This window comes from Jaculus jaculus, chromosome 14 (assembly GCF_020740685.1).
Source record: "Jaculus jaculus isolate mJacJac1 chromosome 14, mJacJac1.mat.Y.cur, whole genome shotgun sequence".
Taxonomy (NCBI): Eukaryota; Metazoa; Chordata; class Mammalia; order Rodentia; family Dipodidae; genus Jaculus; species Jaculus jaculus.
In genome coordinates this window covers 702,596-720,295 of record NC_059115.1, presented here as the reverse complement: position 1 = coordinate 720,295, position 17,700 = coordinate 702,596, and the positions used below count along the sequence as shown (strand labels likewise).

Here is a 17,700-nt window from a genome sequence, read left to right as displayed (position 1 = left end):
CCCAGGATTGCTGTGGTCTTCTGTGGTTGGTTGCAGGAGAGTCTCTCAGAAGTGACTGTCCTAGGGCTGGGTGGAGGCAGCAGTGGTCCTGGCCTGTTGGCAGCTGTAAGCTTGAGAGGTGTGTGGTTTAGATAGGCTCTTACTCTATCCCAGGTGGACCTGGAACTCCCCCAGGCTAGTCTCAAATTCCCAGCAATCCTACCTTCTAGCCCCGGCTGTCCTGGGATTCACTATGTAGTCTCAGGGTGGCCTTGAACTCACGGTGATCCTTTCTCTGTTGGGATCAAAGGCATATGCCACCATGCCATGCATGGTTCAGGTCTGGTTGAGCTAGAATCTGTTCAGCCCAGGTTGACCTGGGATTCCTATGGAGTCACACACACTTCCTTGGCCTTCTAGCTTGGAGCTGCAGGTGATACCACTTGACCCACCATTGTTTGGTGTTCACCCCTTGCTGTTTCTGTGGGGGCGGAGTGAGTTGAGTCCAGGACCATGCACATGTAACCCTGACTTTACAATTCTAACTGCAGGAAGAACAGGAAGTGTGCAAGCCAGTAATCTGACACAAGGAAAGCACAAGTTGAAACCTAGGTGGGGATCTGAATTAAACAGCTCAGCCTTGACTGGGCTGATGAACCAGGCCAGGTGGAGGGAGACGGTTTTTCATGTAGTCCATTCTCGCTTTGAATATATGAGAATGGGTGCCCCAGGACTTCTAGCCCCTACAGACTCCAGACATATTACTGTGGGCATCTTGCTTTATTTGGGTATTGGGCAGTGGAACCTGGGTTCGAAGGCTTTGCTGGCAAATGCCTTAACTGCTAAGCCATCACTTTGGCCCTGGCCTTTTTTTTTTTTTTTTTTTTTTTTTTGCGATAATGGGCACACTAGGACCTCCAGCTGCTGCAGTCAAACTCCAGGTACATGCACCACTTTGTACATTTGGTTTACATTGGTCTTGGGGAATCACATCTGGGTCCTTTGGCTTTGTAGGCAAGTACCCCAACCGCTAAGCCATCCCGCTGAGGTAGGGTCTCACTCTAGCTCAGGCTGACCTGGAATTCAATATGCATCCTCAGGTTGGCCTCAGACTCAGTGATCCATGTACCTCTCTGCCTCCTGAGTGTTGAGATCGAAGCTGTGTTTTAATCCTCCTGTCTCTGCCTTCCAAGTACCAGCTGAAGGTAAAAAGGGCAGGAAAATTTTATCTTGCCTAGTTCCAAAGAACTGTTTTTCTACAAACAGGACCCCTCCAAGGAGGGAGGTCTTAAATGAGTTGGTCAAGTTTAACCTCCAGAACTTGGTGCTAGAGCTGGTCTCTTCCAGAGACAGCCCTTTGACCTAACCAATGTGCTGGCCCTCTGGTTCATCTGGGCCAAAAGAGCCTACCACCCTAATACCTTTGTAAGGGGAGTGCAGTGGCTCTCTGATCACTTGGGAACTTAGAGCTGTAGGTGAGTTTTCCCTCCATTAGGCCTGGGCTGGCTCTGCTCAGAAGGGGCCCCTTGCCCTTACTCTGCATGGATTCTCTATTCCCTCCAGCTCCACACATGGCAGGAACTCTGAACTTTTGAGGCAGGGTCTCACTGTAGCTCAGGCTGACCTGGAATTCACTATGTAGTCTCAGGGTGGCCTCAAGCTCAGTGATCCTCCTACCTCTGCCTCCCCAGTGCTATGGGATTAAAGGCATGTGCTGCCATGTTTGGCTTGCTTTTTTTTCTTTTAATGTATTTATTACAGAGAGGGAGAATGGAAACACCAGGGCCTCTAGCCACTGCGAACAAATGCCAGATACATGTATGTGCCACCTTGTGTATCTGGCTTATGTGGTAACTGGGGAATGGAACCTGGATTGTTAGGCTTTATAGGTAAGTGCCTTAACTACTACACCATCTCTCCAGCACTTGAGCTTTCTTTTCTCTGCACTTTTTCCTCCTATCCCTATCTGGTCACATAGACCCCTGAGTTACACGTGACCCACATGGGCTTTTGGGCTCCACTTTATCTCCCCTTACCTCCCCAGTCTTCCCCTTTCCGCACTCCTTTGTAAAATCTGAATAAAATGTGGCATTTGAGAAATCATTCTTGAATCTGGAATTGTCAATTCTTTGGTTCGTTTGCAGATATGAACTCAGGTCAGGGCTTGGGGTTCCAGGAAGCACCCCAGAACCCCGATTTCTCCATTACAAGTCAGGTGGGCTTCCTGGGTGTGGGACCAGTGAGGATATTAGGGTCTTCTTCATACTTGATCCCAGGAATTGGTGTTCTAAGGAGCCAGGCTAAAGTGCTGTTGCTGGAGTTGCCAGGAAGCATCCGGCCAGGCACCGAACAAACTTAGCGAGCTGCAGTGAAGACACCCAGAGCACCAGGTTTGAACAGTGCAAAGGGGTTCACAGCTTCAGACCCACTGATAGCTGTTCCAACAGCATGGTCACCTGGGATGTTCAGATATAACTCCTCCCACACTTTTTTTTTTTCTAGGTCGGGTCTCTAGCTCAGGCTGACCTGGAATTCACTATGTAGTCTCACAGCGGCCTTGAATTCAGTGATCCTCTTACCTCTGCCTCCCTAGTGCTGGAATTAAAGACATGTGCCACCACGCTTGGCTCCCCCGCACTTTTTTTTTTTTTTCCAAGATAAGGTCTTGCTCTAACACCAAGTTGACCCAGGATTCACTCTGTAGTTAACCGAGTGTGCTGGGTGGGATTAAAGATGTATACCACCACACTTGTACCCCCTCCCCCACCACCTCCCTTATTTTTTAGACGTTTTTGCTAAATTGTCCAGGCAGCCCTGGACAGCTGAATAGCTGGGATTACAAACCTGGGTCAACGGTGCCAACAAGTGTCACATGGATGAAGGACACTATATGGGACACTATCCATTTTGGGTCCCTATGCAGCTGTAGTCCATGATGGTGATACAGATGAGAAAACTACCTTAGTGGCATGAAAGTGTCCTGTAAGCTAACAGGCACACTGGTGGGCAAGAGCACTCCCAGATGGGTAGGGGTGAGAGGAATTTACCGCACCAGGAGGAGGCTTTCAGGGCAGCCTAGGATCCATGGTTTTCCCAGAGGGTTCAGCATTCCCCTTATTGGGGCACCTGGCTGCCTCCCAGAGGCACAGCTGGGATGCATCTGGAGAGTGGTCTCGCCTCTCCAGGTCCTGGAGCAGACAGCCCTTTCTTCCAGCCTCCTCGAATGCCGGGAATTCCGGCGCCGCTGGGAACCCGGGCCAGGCTGGGAACTTTCCTACAGCTGGGGGCGGCTGGGAATGTGTAGCTCAGCGGAGGCGGGGAGGGCCTGCTTCAGTCCTGACCTCAGGCTACAGTGGCAGCCTCAAATGCTTCAGGCTGAGCCAATTCACATAGCTCCTAGGAGGCCCCCTGGCCCTAGGGTAATGCCATTTCAGTGTGCAAGCAATGAGAAGCCAGCAGCTGTTACTATAGAACCTGGCACTGGGGGTGGCTGTGGCACTCATCTTCATTGTAGAATTTCCCAATTGTAGCCCAGGTGGCCAGAATGGCTCCTGGCACTAGATAGATCCTCAGGCTGTGACTTGTCCTTGTCTACTCTTAGCAGTGGATGGGGCTGGTTGTTGCCTCTGTTTCTTTTTCTTTTGAGGTAGGGTCTCACTATAGCCCAAGCTGACTTGGAATTCACTATGAAGTCTCAGGGTGACCTTAAACTCATGATCCTCCTACTTCTGTCTCCTGAGTGCTGGGATTAAAGGTGTGTGCCACCACGCCTGGCCCTTTTGATTTTTTTTGGTTAAAGTCTCTGTAGCTTGGCTGTTTTCTCAGCTCTAGTGACTGAAAACCATCATCCTGAGCTGAAGATGTAGCTCAGTGGTAGAGTCCTTCCCTACATGCCCAAAGTCCTAGGTTTACTCCCCAGCCCGGTCAGCAAAAACCTTGGTCATGGAGCTGGGGAGGCAGCACTGAACACCAGGCTGAATTTTATCTTCGGTGCGGCAAAGAAACACCAAAAATCCCTCAGGAGCCTTTTAGGAATGCTGTGGAGACTAACTGAATGAGTTCACTGACAACTGCATGGCATGGGGCGATACAAGTCCAGCTTTGTTAGCTGTTGCTTACTATCAGTTTCTGGGGCTGTAGTAGGATGGGACTAGATCCTGGGGGCTTTGACTTGAATGTGGCCTCTGGTGAGTCAGAGACTCAGACACATTTGGGCAGTGAGGGTACACTAATGCCATTCATAGCAGGGCACCGATGTTATTTTGCCCATAGGAAAAACCAGGGCTGATATCAAATAGAAAAGATGGGGACTTGAACTCACAGCCATGGTATGGGGTTACCTCAGGGAATTCCAGGTTAAGATTAAATACCGAGCTAAAACACAAGATATTGGGTGGGAAAAGCTGGTATTAGCAAACTTCTTAAATTATGCTTCTCATTGGGCAGTTCATTGCAGGGAAGGAGCAGAAAGATCCAAACATAGAAGTCTTTTGTCTCCACGATCTGAATTAGTTTGTGGGAGGCAGGAATATGTTGAGCAATTGTAGAGGTCCCAAATGAGAGGGTGTAAGGATATGATGTGTGGGTAGGTACAATTGAGATATTCATGAGGACTGAGGACCAGGGAATAGTGCCGCCTCAAGAAATTAAGACACATGAGGGATAGACTTCTCGGAGCCCCAACCTCATCTGCTTTGGTGCTAGCATGCAGGTCTCTGAACTTGTGCAGAAACCAAGATCCAGGAGGACCCAACTAAGGAAGGATATGGGACGGGTCAAAGGATACAGAGATGGCTTGGGGAATGAGGCATATGGAAGACTAAATGATGGATGGAGAGAGATGAAAGGAAGGACAGATGAATGTTGACCTCAAACTCCTGGGCTCAAAGGATCCTCCCAAGTATCTAGCAATACAAGTGGGCTTAATTTACCTTTCCCAGATGGGCATCAAGCAATTCTAAACCCCTTGAAGCTATACAGCGGACCTAGTTCCAAATGGTTCTCAAAAGAACTTCAGATTCCCTCAGTTTTCACCAAGGTTTGTGCTGCTGGCCCTTCCCATTCATCACATCATCTCCCACAGCTCCAGAATGGCAACACACACATTGTTTCATAATATTAATTAACAAAATAACCATAACCTCTTTACCCATCTGCAGTCCATGGAGGCCGACCCCAGGGGCTGGAGGGCTGCAGCCATTTCTAGGCCTGCATCTAGCATTCTGGATGATGTTGAGGGTGGGCGGCACCTGATAAAAAGTCCTTGCTGTTTGGGAAGCTTAATGTACACGGTCACATGTGGAAAGGGGCATCAGGAGTCCCCTGGGCCCTGCGAAGGCCCACAGGCTCTTGGGCGGAAGTCAAAAGAGCAGGGTGGTTCAGTCGGACCTGGGCCTTGGCTGGTTGCAGCCGCCCACCACCTCCCACCTGGATATTGACTGTGGTGGCATAGCTAAGACGCCGGGCTGGGGATGGTAGGGGCTGGGGCTGGGGTGGTGGTGACGGTGCCCGAGATGTAGGGGCAGAGGAGGACCAAGGGCCACGGGATGCGACAGGGATTTCTCCCACAGGCCCCTGCCGCCGGGCCAGGCTCTGGCTGATATAAGAGGCTGCCAGGTATCTTGAAAGGGCAGCTGCATTGGGGCCCAACAGCTGGCGGGTGGGGAGCGGGGGACTATACCGTGGAGTCAAGTCTGAAGACTCTGACCTGGCAACAGGAGAGACAAAGGCACCTCCAGGCTTGGATGAAACCATGGTGGTTTGAACTGGGGAGGATACCAGGCCCTGAAGGTCCTGAGAGCACCCCTGGTCAGGGAAAGATATGGTGGCTGGAATGTGGACATTTGTGGAGTCCTGTTGGCCCAACAAAGGCAGGAGTCTGGGGGCTTGTGTGCCTGGGAGGCTGGCCTCTTGGAGTCCTGGCGTAGCTTCCGAATCCAGAGGATCTGGGGGGCTGTCTTGCTTGGACAAAGATGGGAGGGCTTCCACTCCAGTGTCCATAAGGCCTTGTGATTGGGGCAAGGGTGTGGCAGCTGGTACGGGAAGGTCTTGGGACAAAGAGGATGGAGTGCTGGCTGGGATGAAATAGTCCAGCGGATCTCCATGTGGAAGCAGAGGTGAGGCACCGGGATCCTGAGTCAGGGGGAGGACAGACGACAAGGGCAATAGTGTGGTGGCTGGGGTCTGGCGGTCCAGGCTGCTTTCACACTTCGTTAAAGGGCTGGTGACTTGGCTGCAGACAGAAGCTGGGTCTTCACTGACCCTGCCAACTCTCTGCTCAGTTTCTAAGGTGCTGCCTGATCTCTGGCTGTTTGTGTGGCTTTTTTGCTTGGGCAAAGGGGTGGTGGTTAAAATCGTGACATCAGCACAGTTTCCCAGCATGGGCAAAGCTGTGGCTGCAGTTTGGTGGTCTGTGTGGCATCTTTGACCAGGAAGGCAGGTGGAGATGGCTGGAACCTGTATTTCCACGTGGCTTCTGTGCTCAGGCAAAGGAGTGGAAGATGGAGCTTGGCTTTGCAGGTGAACTTGATCAGGCGAAGTCCAAATGTCTGGAACATCTGGAACGTGGACATCTGGAGGGTCCTCTTGTTTTGGCAAAGGGGGTGAGGGTGGGGCCTGGAGGTCCCAGAAGTCTCCTTGCTCAGGCAGAGGGACAGGAGAATTGCAGCTGCCCTGGTGCTCTTGCAAATCTGAAATATTCGCAGTCTGGCCAGCCAGGTGATCTCCCTTCTTACATAAGGGTGTGGCAGCTTGAACCAGAGTAGCAGGGCCCAGGGAGACGGACTCTTGGGCACAGGTCAGTGGGAAGGCCAGCTCACAAACCAGTACATGTCCAAAAGCAGGCAGAGGACCTGTGGGCAAAGGAAAAGAGGATCAAGGGCTGGTGGGTGTAACTCAGCTGTAGAGCATCTGTGTAGACTCCACCAGTGAGGGGCATTGGGTGTGGCTCAGCAGTAGACTGTTCCCTAACCCAGACTGCCAAATGTAAATATAGACCTCACCTGGCTCAGCTTCCTCCTGGGGTGGACAAGGGGTCGGCTGGGGTTGGGCCAGAACCCGTGGTCGGCGCCGGGGAGCATTGGCTGATGCTCGAGTTTCAGCCCTTTGCATCTGCTGGATGCGCTCACTGTAAAGCCGGGCCAGTTCTCGCACCCGGGATGCAGCCCGCTCAGAACGCGGGGCTCCTGCCTTCCCTCTCCCGCTGCCTCCACCCAGATCTGAATCCTCCAAGATCAGCAGTGGCTCTGGGAAGCCGGGCCGGGCCAGCTGCCCCTGTTCCAGTGCCTGCCAGGCACTCCGGATTTCTGAACAGGAGCGGTATTCCAGCTCATCTGGAAACCCTTGGGCTTGGGTGAGATCCTGGGACTCCAGAGCTGGGAACGAAACCCCTTCTCCTTCCTCCTGCTTTGTCCGGCTTCCCGAGAGAGGCTCTCCCAGTTTCCCAGGATTGTTCCCACAAAACAGTTCTCTCTTGGCAGACAGAGTCTCAGCTGGTTCCGGCAGTTCACAGAGTCTGGAATCACAGGGGAGCGATGGGGGAGCATTGGAAAGACTGGGGATGTCAGGCACACTGGGCATGGCTGGAAGACAGGGTATCTCAAAAACACTGGGAATGTCAGAGAGACTTGGAAGGTGGGGCTCAGGAATTTCGGGAAGGCTGGGCTGGTCAGGAATCTTGGTAAGGCTGGGAATGTGGGGAATTTCAGCTGTACTGGAACTTTCGAGTCCCTCTAAGACATGGAGTGGGGAAGGCTCCCGTTCATCCATCTCCAGCTCTTCCTCCTCCTCCTCTTCTGAAGACTCTCGGCTGGGCAGGGCTTCGAATGGGAGACTTTCACTGTCATCTGGCACCTGGGCATCTCTGGGGAACTTGGGACTGTCATGGGTGGCTGACTGTAGTGGACACACAAATATGACAAAAATATCAGGGTGGGGTGGGCTGACCTGGTCCTTAGTCTCTGCCGGCCCAAGGCTAGTTCTCCAGAGACACCATGACAGGGCACCCAGCTCACCCCTGGATCTCGGAGGCCTCTCTGGTTCAGCAGTTCTAGGATTTCCTCAGTGATGGAAGTTCCAGAAGGGTCCAGGGTAGGAGGCCCGGCATCCTCCATGTCTTCCGGGGGACCAGATGCTGACACAGGAGGCTCTGGTTCCAAGGGCGTGTAGAGTTCCCTTTCACTGCCAGCATGCTGTGAGAACAATGTAAACAAGGGCTGTGAAGGGCCTGTGCCACACCTGCCTGGTCTTACGTAGATGGGGTATTTTGTTTTTAATTTATTTGAGACACTGAGATTGAGAATGGGCACACCAGGACCTCTAGCCACACAGCAAAGGAACTCCAGACGCATGCACATCTGGCTTATGCAGGACCTGGAGAATTGAACCAGGAGCCTTAGGCTTCGCAGGCATGTGCCTTAACCACTAAGCAATCTCTCCAGGAGCCCCCCCTTAAAATATTTTATTTATTTATTTGCATAAGGAAAAGAGAGAATAACATAGGTGAACCAGGGACTGTACCACCATAAACTAACTCCAGATGCATGTGCCACTGTGTATCTGGCTTTACATGGGCACCAGGGAATTAAACCCAGGTCATTAGGCTTTACAGACAAGTGCCTTAACCGCTGAGCCATCTCTCCAGGCCCTTTTCCGCCTTCTTTCCTGAGGCAGGCTCTCACTGAACTTGAAGTTCCCTGCTTGTTGTTAAGACTGGATGACCAGCAGACTCTTGTGTTCCTCCAGTCTCCACTCTCCTTAGCTTTGGGGTTAGGCTAGGCTATCATGCCCTGCTTTTTATATGGGCTTGAGGTATCTAACTCAGGCTCTCTGCCTGCTAAGCCATCTCCCTATCCCCCCCCAACACACTTTATTTTTTGAGGTGAGGTCTTACTCTAGCCTAGACTGACCTGCAATTTACAATGTTGTCTCAGGGCGGATAGAACTCACTCTGTAGCCCAGGCTGGTCTGGAACTCACAATGACCATCCTACCTCAGTCTCCCAAGTGCTGGGAGGAAAGGTGTGTGCCACCATGCCCAGCTTTCCTTTTTTTCTTTTTGAGATAGGGTCTCATGTAGCCCAAGCTGACAATGAACTTTCTCAAACTCCTGATCCTCCTGCTACCACCTCCTGAGTGCTATGATTATGAGGTACCACCAAACTAAACCTTGCTTCCTTTGTTATTATTTTTAATTTTTTTTCCAGCACTCAAATTTTTTATTAACAACTTCCATGATTATAAAAAATATCCTATGGTAATGCCCTCCTTCCCCGCTTTAATTTTTTTTATGGTTTTTCAAGGTAGGGTCTCGCTCTAGCCCAGGGCAACCTGGAATTCACTACGTAGTCTCAGGGTGGAATTACAGAGATTCCCCCTACTTCTGCCTCCTGAGTGCTGGGATTAAAGGCACGTGTCACAACACCTGGCTATAATAATAATTATTGTTACTATTACCTTATTATTATTATTTTGGTGGTGCTGGGCTGGAATCCAGGGCTTCTTGTGTGCTAGACAAGTACTCTACCATCTGAGCTACACCTCCAATTCCCTTAATCCCCCTGTCCCACTCAGACCCAGGAGTCCCAATTCCAGGCCCTGTCTTAGGACACATCTTACCTTAACTTTAGGCTTAGCTGGGGATAGAGAGATGAAGAAAAGAAAAGTTAGTGAGACATAGGAATAAGTTTTTTGGTTTTTTTAAATTTATCTATTAGCATGTGACAGGACAAACACCAGATGCATGCCCCACTCTTTGTGTCCCGCTTTACATGGGTTGCGGGGGCACTGAACCCAGGCCAGGTTTTGTAAGCAAGCATCTTAAACTGTTGGACCATCTCCCCAGTCCCAAGAGTTATTATTATTTTTAAAACTTATTTATTTGTTTCCAAGCAGAGAGTGAAGACAGGGAAAATGAGTGTGCCAGGCCCTTCAGCTGCTACAAATGAACTCCAGATGCAGGCACACTTTGTGCATCTGGCTTTCTGTGGGTACTGGGGAATTGAACTGTGTTGTTAGGCTTTGCAGGTAAGTGCCTTAACTGCTAAGCCATCTCTCCAGTTCCAAGTTACTCTCTTCTTTTTTTAAATTATTTATCTATTTGAAAGAAGCAGAGAGAAAGAGAGAGAGAGAAAGAGGAGAAAGAATGGGCACACCAGGGCCTCCAGCCACTGGAAATGAACTCCAGATACATGTGCCATCTTGTGCATCTGGTTTATGTGAGTCTTGGGGAACTGAACCTGGGTCCTTTGGCTCTGCAGGCTAGTACCTTAACTGCTAAGACATCTCTCCAGCCCCCAAGTTACTCTTTACTACTGATTAGTTGTCCTCATCCTCCCTCTCTATCCAACCCCATGCACTGCCCAGGGAGAGGCAGACAAGACAGACATGTACCAACCACTGACCTTTCTGGGCAATCACAACGTAAGGGTCTTTCATTGGCTCTAGGGGAGAACACATGATGTCAGTAAGAGACCAGGACACTGGATCCCTGGGTCCTCTTCATATGGTGGGTACTCACCAGACTGCCTGCGGCCACGGCGGCTAGCAGAGAGTCCCGGAGAAGGAGCTGTGAAGAAGATGGTTGGAGCCCACCATGAGCCCAGCTCTGGGGCTTGGGGACAGGAATATCACATTCCATCCCAGTTACCTGTGCTCCTTCGACCAGGGGTGAAACTTCTAGCGTCCTGAGGTCGGGGAGACTCAAGTAGGGGTGTCAGGGGCTCTGAAATAGGTTTGCTTTTTGGGGCACCTGTGGGGAGAGTTGAGAGGGTTTATAGGCTCCTTTCATTGGAAGTGGTTCTGCGTCCTGCGTGCAATCCTATCCCCAGGCCCTGAACTCACAGTGCAGGCTGTTTTCCAAGAGAACTTGCTTAGCCTGAAAGACACAGAGATGGATGTTAGGGGACAGGGCCTGGGAAGGCTAGTCCTGAGAACCAGCCATCCCCATAAACAGATGCTGGACCCATGATGGATGTGTCTGATAAAAGCCAATCTCCACCACAGCACTACTATCCCTCCAGGTGAGGAAACTGAGGCCCACAAAGGTTAAGTTAGTAGCCCAAAGTCACAAAGCAAGGGAGTGCTGGAGTTCAGTGAAACCTAGGTTAAGTTTATTTTATCATATTGTATTGCAGAAGAACGTCCCATCCCTGCACTACAAGAATCTGCTGGAGGGAAGGGAGTGGGTCCAGCACTCTGCTGGCCCCCCCCCCCCCATTGTGGCAGGAGATACCTTGGCAGGGATAGAGGCAGGATGATTCTCAAAGAAGAGGCGTTGGAGACAGTGAATCCACAATCGCTTCTCTTCTTGGTTCTTGGCCTGAAGGTGGGGCAGATAGAGTCGTGGATGGAGGCTGGATGGGGGAAAAGAGGGTGGGCTGCCAGCCCAGTCCATCCTGTACTTACCTGGAGCAGGTATCTGTGCTTGGGAATGGTCAGATCAGAAACCTTGAACCCTAGAGGGTCCCGAGGGTTCTCACTCACACACAGGTTGCAGCACTGAGGGGTGGGGCAGGCAGAGAAGGAGAGCACACTGAGAGGCCTTCAGATACCAAGATGCCCTTGGGGAAGTATCTGGGTCCCTACCTCCTGGAAGGGGACTCTCTAAAGACCACCAACTTCCTGGCCCCACCATGCTGGTCCCTGCTTTCTCACCAGACTCCTTTCCTACCTTTATGAAGTAGGTTCCTGTTCTCCCAAACCCCATGAACATGAGCATCCCTCTGGCCTCATTCCTCAAATATGTGATCCTCTGGGATTACAGGCATGAGCCATCACATCTAATTCCCCCCCACCACCTCTTTTTCTTCCTTCAAGGTAGGGTCTCACTCTAGCCCAGACTGATCTGGAATTCACTATGTAGTCTCAGGGTGGCCTTGAACTCACAGAAATTCTACCTCTGCCTCCCCAGGTCTGGGATTAAAGGCATGCACTACCACACCCGGCCCTATCCTGTGTTTTTTTTTTTTTTTTTTTTGAGGTTGGATCTCACTCTAGCCCAAGCTGGCCTGGAATTCACTATGTAGTCTCAAGGTGACCTTGAACTCATAACAATCCTTCTACCTCTGCCTCCCAAATGCTGGGATTAAAGGTGTGCACCACCATGCTCTGCTCCTATCCCACTTTTGACACAGGGTTGCTCTTAAACTTATTCTGTAGTTCAGGCTGGCCTTGAACTTTTGATCCTCTTGCCTCAGCCTGCTGAGAAGCTGAGATGACAGGTATACACCACCAGGCCCAGCTAAATATGGCCCTTTTTAAGCCAGGCTGTCCCTTGGCCTCCCTTCTGGTAATTCTACTTCTGATGTAGAGAAAGCATTTTGGAGATCGCCTATCCCCAAACTCACAAAGATGTGGCCCTTGTAGGTGTATTCTGGTCCCCGCCGCTTGGCCACAAGTAACATCCTTGAGAACAGGAAGAGCAGCCGCTCACCCCCTCGGAGCCGGGGGCCGCCCCCTCGGAAGGCACCTTCCAGCACCAGCTCCCCAAAGGCACTGAGCTCTGGGCCAGTCCAGCCACCCAGCCGCCGTTGCACTTCCTGCTGGGACCATGCCAGACAGAGACAGACCCAGGTGGGTGGCACACACATACAGGCCAGGATGGGAGGGGCAGTGTTAGCGACAAGGACTCACTGTCTGAGCCAACCCCCCAAGGCTTCCTTGAAGCACTGTCCTACTCCCCAATGGCCCGCAGCTCAGTCCCCAGTTCGGTCAGCCCAGCCCTCCCTGGGGCCACCTGGAGACGTGCTGCGTGCTCCTGCTTGCGCTTCATGTCATTGATGTACCAGGCCACTGCAGTCATGGACACAATGGCTTCCTCCACCATCTCCCGGCCTCCAGCACCTGGACCCTCTGCCCAGTGCTTGCCCAGTTCCTGCCAGGTATCCACCAGGCACACAGGATGGGAGAGAAAAAAAAAAAAAAAGAGAGAGAAGGAGAGTGACAGAGAGAGAATGACATACAAAGAACGGCACCGAGACAGCATTACAGACAGGATGTAACTACATCCTCCACCGCACGCCACGCTTGGTGCGCAGGGACCCCAGCTGACCTGCAGCAGTAGATGGTACTTGAGGATGCGCTGAACGGGTTTCAGCAGGAAGCTCTGCAGGGGCAGGGAGTGGCGGAGCTGCGCCTGGCGCTCCTGTAGCCACAGCGCAGCTGGCGGAGACAGCGACAACTCCCGGAGTAGGGCCAGGGAGCTGGGGGCATAGCAGAGGTCAGCAATGGCTGGTATTCCCAGCAGGCAGGCTGGGAGGGTTGGTGAGGAGCCAGGGTTTGGGGAAAGTCAAGATAGTTAGGGAAGGTCAGTTATGGTCAAGATCTGGCAGAAGGATTACTGCTGGGGCACTGGGTGGGTCAGTGGGTACAGAGGAATGGCTGGCACAACTGGCTTGTGGGCATGGCCTGGAACCCCCCACAGGGACTCCCTGCCCCTCACCTCGGGTAGTTCATGCAGTACAATGTGTAGATGTCAAAATCCTCGCTCTGCGGGGGACAGGGGAGTCAGGGCGATCTAGGTCCCAGCTTCCCATGGCCCCTCCCTGAAGCTCAACCCAGCCAGACCTGTAGTTGCTTAGCTAGGCCCTGCTGTGAGCATGCAGGCTCACTCACTCTTTGCACGAAGCACTCAGCGATGCCCCCAGCGCTGCTGGTGCCCTCCAGGTCCTCCAGGAGCTCACTGCAGGAAGAGGGCAAAGCTGAAGAACAGCCCTGCCTCCAGGTGCCTCAGGGCAAGACTCGGAAGTCCAACAGAGAGCCAGGATCCCTCAAGGGGCTGTCATACCCGGAGGAAGGGGCCTCTGACAGCTACATCCAAGACTGTACCCCATTCACTCTACCCTTGCCCTGCTTCACACTTCTTAGGCTGCTATCCTGTAACAGCTAGCATGTCATGACACAGAAAGACACTACTGCACTGAGAAAGGAGGTGCTGGGACCTCCCCCCCCCCACAGCAAACACAACTTTAAGATTCTTTTGTAAACCAGGCCTGGTGGAAGCATTGGCCTGTAATCCCAGCAACTTGGGAGGTCGGGGCAGGACAGGAGAACTGCAAGTTCAAAGCCAGTATGGGCAACTTATGGAGACCCTGTCTCAAAATAAAAAGTCAAGAGAGAGCTGGGGAGGGCTGGAGAGATGGCTTAGTGGTTAAGGTGCTTGCTTGCAAAGCCAAAGGACCCAGGTTTAACTATCCAGAACCCATATAAGCCAGATGCACAAGGGGGGCAACGCATCTGGAATTCACATCTGGAGTTCCTTTGCAGTGGCTGGAGGCCCTGGCATGCCCATTCTCTCTTTCTCTCTCTATCTGCCTATTTCTGTATCCCTCTCTCTTAAATAAATAAAAATAAGATATTTAAAAAAAAAGCTGGGCGTGGAGGCTGAATAGGATTACCATGAGTTTGAGGCCACCCCGAGACTCCATAGTGAATTCCAGGTCAGCCTGGGCTAGAGCAAGACCCTACCTTGAAAAACACCAAGGGGGAAATAAAAAAGCTAGGGACGTTGCTCAGTGGTAGAGCACTTGTCTAGCACGTACAAGATCCTATTTTCAATCTGATGGGACCATAGAAGCAAAATGAAACAAAAAGACTGTTGTAAAGGTGAGTGTGTTGAGTCACACCTGTAATCCTAGCCCTTGGGAGGGTGAGGCAGGAACAGAAGGAGTTCCAGGACATCCTCAAGATGCAAAGGAAGTTCAAGGCCAGCCTAGGCTATACCAGTCCATATCAACTCCACTATCCTCCCTAGGGTGACCAACTGTCCTGGTTTGGCAAGGACTGAGCAGCTTCCCAAGAAAACGCATACGGTCTCGACCTTCAGGACCCACGTGATTCTTGGGTTTCTGAGAAGCCCAGCCTTGGGCCAGCTCCGTGGTTCCACCCTGACGTTCGGCACTTATCCTGACATGTGCACCGCTGTCCTCTCTGCTCCACTGCTCTTTGAGTTCTTCCCTCTCCCATCATGGTTATGCCCAATGTCACCTTTCTGCACCGGCCACTTTAAGCAAGGCACCAAGGGGCACCCAGGTTGGCGTTAGGACATACCCTCTCCCTCACCGTGGTAACCAGCACCCTGCTGACCTGCTGAACTCATAGATGTCCTCAATATTGGCAAACAGTGTGCCCACTTGTTCCACACTCAGCCCCAGGACACTACCATCCAGAAGAGGGCCCAGGTAGTCCTGTGAGAATGACCAGGGTTAGAGGGGCCACTTGAGTCCTCACTGCCCTCAGGTGCTTGCCCGCCTTACCTCCACAATGCTGCGCAGGTCCCGCACATAGGCCCGCTCTGTTTCCACAATTTCACGGGCCACTCGCTCCAGCCTCGAGGGTTTTCCTGAACCGGGGATCCCCACGGGTGAGAGGTGCAGGCTGATAGGGGGCCCTGGCAGGGGCTCTGGCCTGGAGGCTGGGCAGGCTGGGCTAGGCCCTGGCACGAGGTCTCCCTCAGAGCCCACTGTGCTCAGGGAGGTGGAGCTCCCAGAACCTCGGGGAGAGGCCATGGTGGGGACTGCTGGGGCTGCTAGGGTAGGAAATGGAAGGGTCAGGGGTTCTGCCCAAATACCCCTTTTCACGACCCCACACGCGCCCACTCAAGTCTAGCCAACAATGTTCCTGCAGTTCTCTCCACCACCACTACCCTGTCTCGGTCGAGTTCCATCCTTTACTCACCAGGGTCCACTCTGGGCCTTGGGCCCCCATCCCTCTAATGCCATCTCCATGCATCAGCCACAAAGAGCTTTATGAATCTGTCCGTCTGACCCTGTCACTCCCAGAAGCATACTTCCTTCAAGTCCTCAGGCTACACAAACTCCTTAGATCAACAGGGCCCCGTGGCCAGACGTCTTCAGGCAGCTTTCTTCCCATGACACACCTCCTCTTACCCTCCCCCTCCTCCAGTCTCTCAACTTCTTCCAGTTGATAAAAACTCCAGCTCTGGGCCTTTGCACATACGGTTCCCAGTGCCTTCCTTTTCTTTGTCTTAAATCTTTCAATTCCCAGCTTAGATGGCCCCTCCAAGGGGACAGGGCTGGGCTGCCCTGGTCATACTGGGCACACAGCCAGTCACAGAGGATTGCTCAGTGACCTGAAAGAACAAATGCCCAGACTCCACCCCTTGTCTGGGACACTCACCTGTCCGAGTCTCACACACAGCTGCACAGTCACAAGCTTCACCTCCGTGACCACATCCGAGCCTGGGGCTGGGTTTGGACAGGCTGAGTCCCCGGGCTCCCTCAGGCATGGCTGAATGGCAGAGTAGCAACCTGCAAGAAACAGAGAAAAAAAGAAAAAAGAAAAAAAGAAAAAGACTCACTCACTGGGGACAGGACTCCTCGGGCCTTTTTGGGAGTTCTCTAGCTCACAGATGGGGTGGGTAAGAATTGTTCTAAACCCAGGGAGGGGCCCCTTGGGAGTGACTAATTGGGGGAAGAAGCAGACAAAGTGGCCGAACTAAGGTAAGGGGACGATAAGAAGACAACCTAAAGAAGATGAAAAGGTTGAGACAAAGAGCGAAGACAGCAAAAGTGCCCGAAGCTGCGCTTCCCTCCAGTCAAAGGGGCTCCAGGGCTCGGGGATCCTGGGAACGCTGCTTTGGCTCCGGCTGGAGCGAAGGGCGAAGGGGCAGGGCTGGGAAAAAGCCGTGGGCGGGAGGCCGCGGGGTCCCAAGGGAGGGCGGATGCTGGGGGACCGGATGCCAGGGTCCTGCCGACGAATCCCTCCCTCCCCGCCGCCGCCGCCGCCGAGGGCTGCTCGCTGGGGCGCTGGCCCCGAGCCCTTCCCGTCCCCGCAGCGGGGCCCTCTCCCGATCGCCCGTCCGCGCCGCCGGGGAGCCTCCCCGAACACCGCCCCCCGTCCTCCTTGTTCCAGCCCCCCAACTCCCGCCGGCGCCGCCGCTCGCCCCCCGCCGGCACGCCCCCTCATTGTTCCGCGGCAGCACCGCCCCCTCCCCCAAACCCTGGGCCCCTTCGCCCTCCCCTCACCTCCCCGGGAGCCACCTTCAGCCGCGGATCGGGGATCCCGGTTCGGGTCCACCCTAACGCGGTCCTCGGGGAAGGCGCACGGCCCGCGCTCCCGTAGAGACTCCAGGAACCGGAATCGTGGGGGTATTGGAGAGTGGGGGTCCAGAGTCCCGGGTCTCCCGGGTGGAAGATGCTGGAAAGACGCCCCCTCTTCAAGCTCTTTCCAGTCTCCGAGGGAGGGAGGGGTGTGCGCTGGGGACCCAAAATCCTCAGTCCTCTAGGTTAGGGCCGGAGGGAAGGGAACCCCCCTTTTAAGTGGTGGACGCAGCGACTCTGAACAGACTGGTGGGGGTACGCTTGGGGTACGGACATCCCCCCTCCCCGCCACCACCACTAGAGTTGCTCCCAACTCGCGGGTCTTGGGCTTGAAGTCCGTAGAGCCGTGCATGGGACGTGCGGTCCGGGATGCTGAGTTCTCGACTGGGCGGCGCGGCCTCCAGGGGTCCCGCGGGGGGTGGCCGCTTCCAGGAGGGGGCGCTGGGTTCCCCCCGACACCTTACACCGCTCAAGCTCCGGGAGGGGTGTCCCGAGGATCCGGAGAGAGAGCGGCACCACATCTGGAGCGGGGAGGAGGAGAAGGGGGAGAGAAGGGCCCCAGCGGTGGAGTTGGGGGGGCCTTCCCTTCCCCCCTCCTCCAGTTGCCGCTGGGGCTCACATCCTGTTCCCGCCCGCGGGGGGGAGGGGCTGCCTTCCGGCCGGCC

The 17,700-nt window shown here is 53.4% G+C and overlaps 1 protein-coding gene across 5 annotated transcripts; it reads right to left on the bottom strand.

Moving 5' to 3' along the window:
• Positions 1-5,084: 5,084 nt before the first annotated feature.
• Positions 5,085-17,662, bottom strand: Plekhg2 (pleckstrin homology and RhoGEF domain containing G2). Of its 5 annotated transcripts, none has more exons than XM_045133713.1 (19): positions 16,961-17,662; positions 16,113-16,243; positions 15,230-15,501; positions 15,060-15,160; positions 13,590-13,656; positions 13,417-13,463; positions 13,027-13,177; positions 12,712-12,849; positions 12,323-12,517; positions 11,382-11,474; positions 11,209-11,295; positions 10,818-10,851; positions 10,624-10,725; positions 10,495-10,542; positions 10,379-10,417; positions 9,594-9,610; positions 7,992-8,168; positions 6,981-7,872; positions 5,085-6,830 (listed from the first exon to the last, which is right to left on the bottom strand). In XM_045133713.1, exons 2-19 carry the CDS (start codon positions 16,219-16,221, stop codon positions 5,272-5,274), a joined length of 4,128 nt encoding a protein of 1,375 aa, XP_044989648.1. In that variant the 5' UTR covers positions 16,222-16,243; positions 16,961-17,662; the 3' UTR covers positions 5,085-5,271. The 5 variants fall into 5 exon arrangements, with proteins under 5 accessions (XP_044989648.1, XP_044989651.1, XP_044989650.1 ...); XM_045133716.1 differs by having other exon boundaries at positions 12,323-12,514; XM_045133715.1 differs by having other exon boundaries at positions 16,976-17,662.
• Between the last annotated feature and the right edge of the window lie 38 nt (positions 17,663-17,700).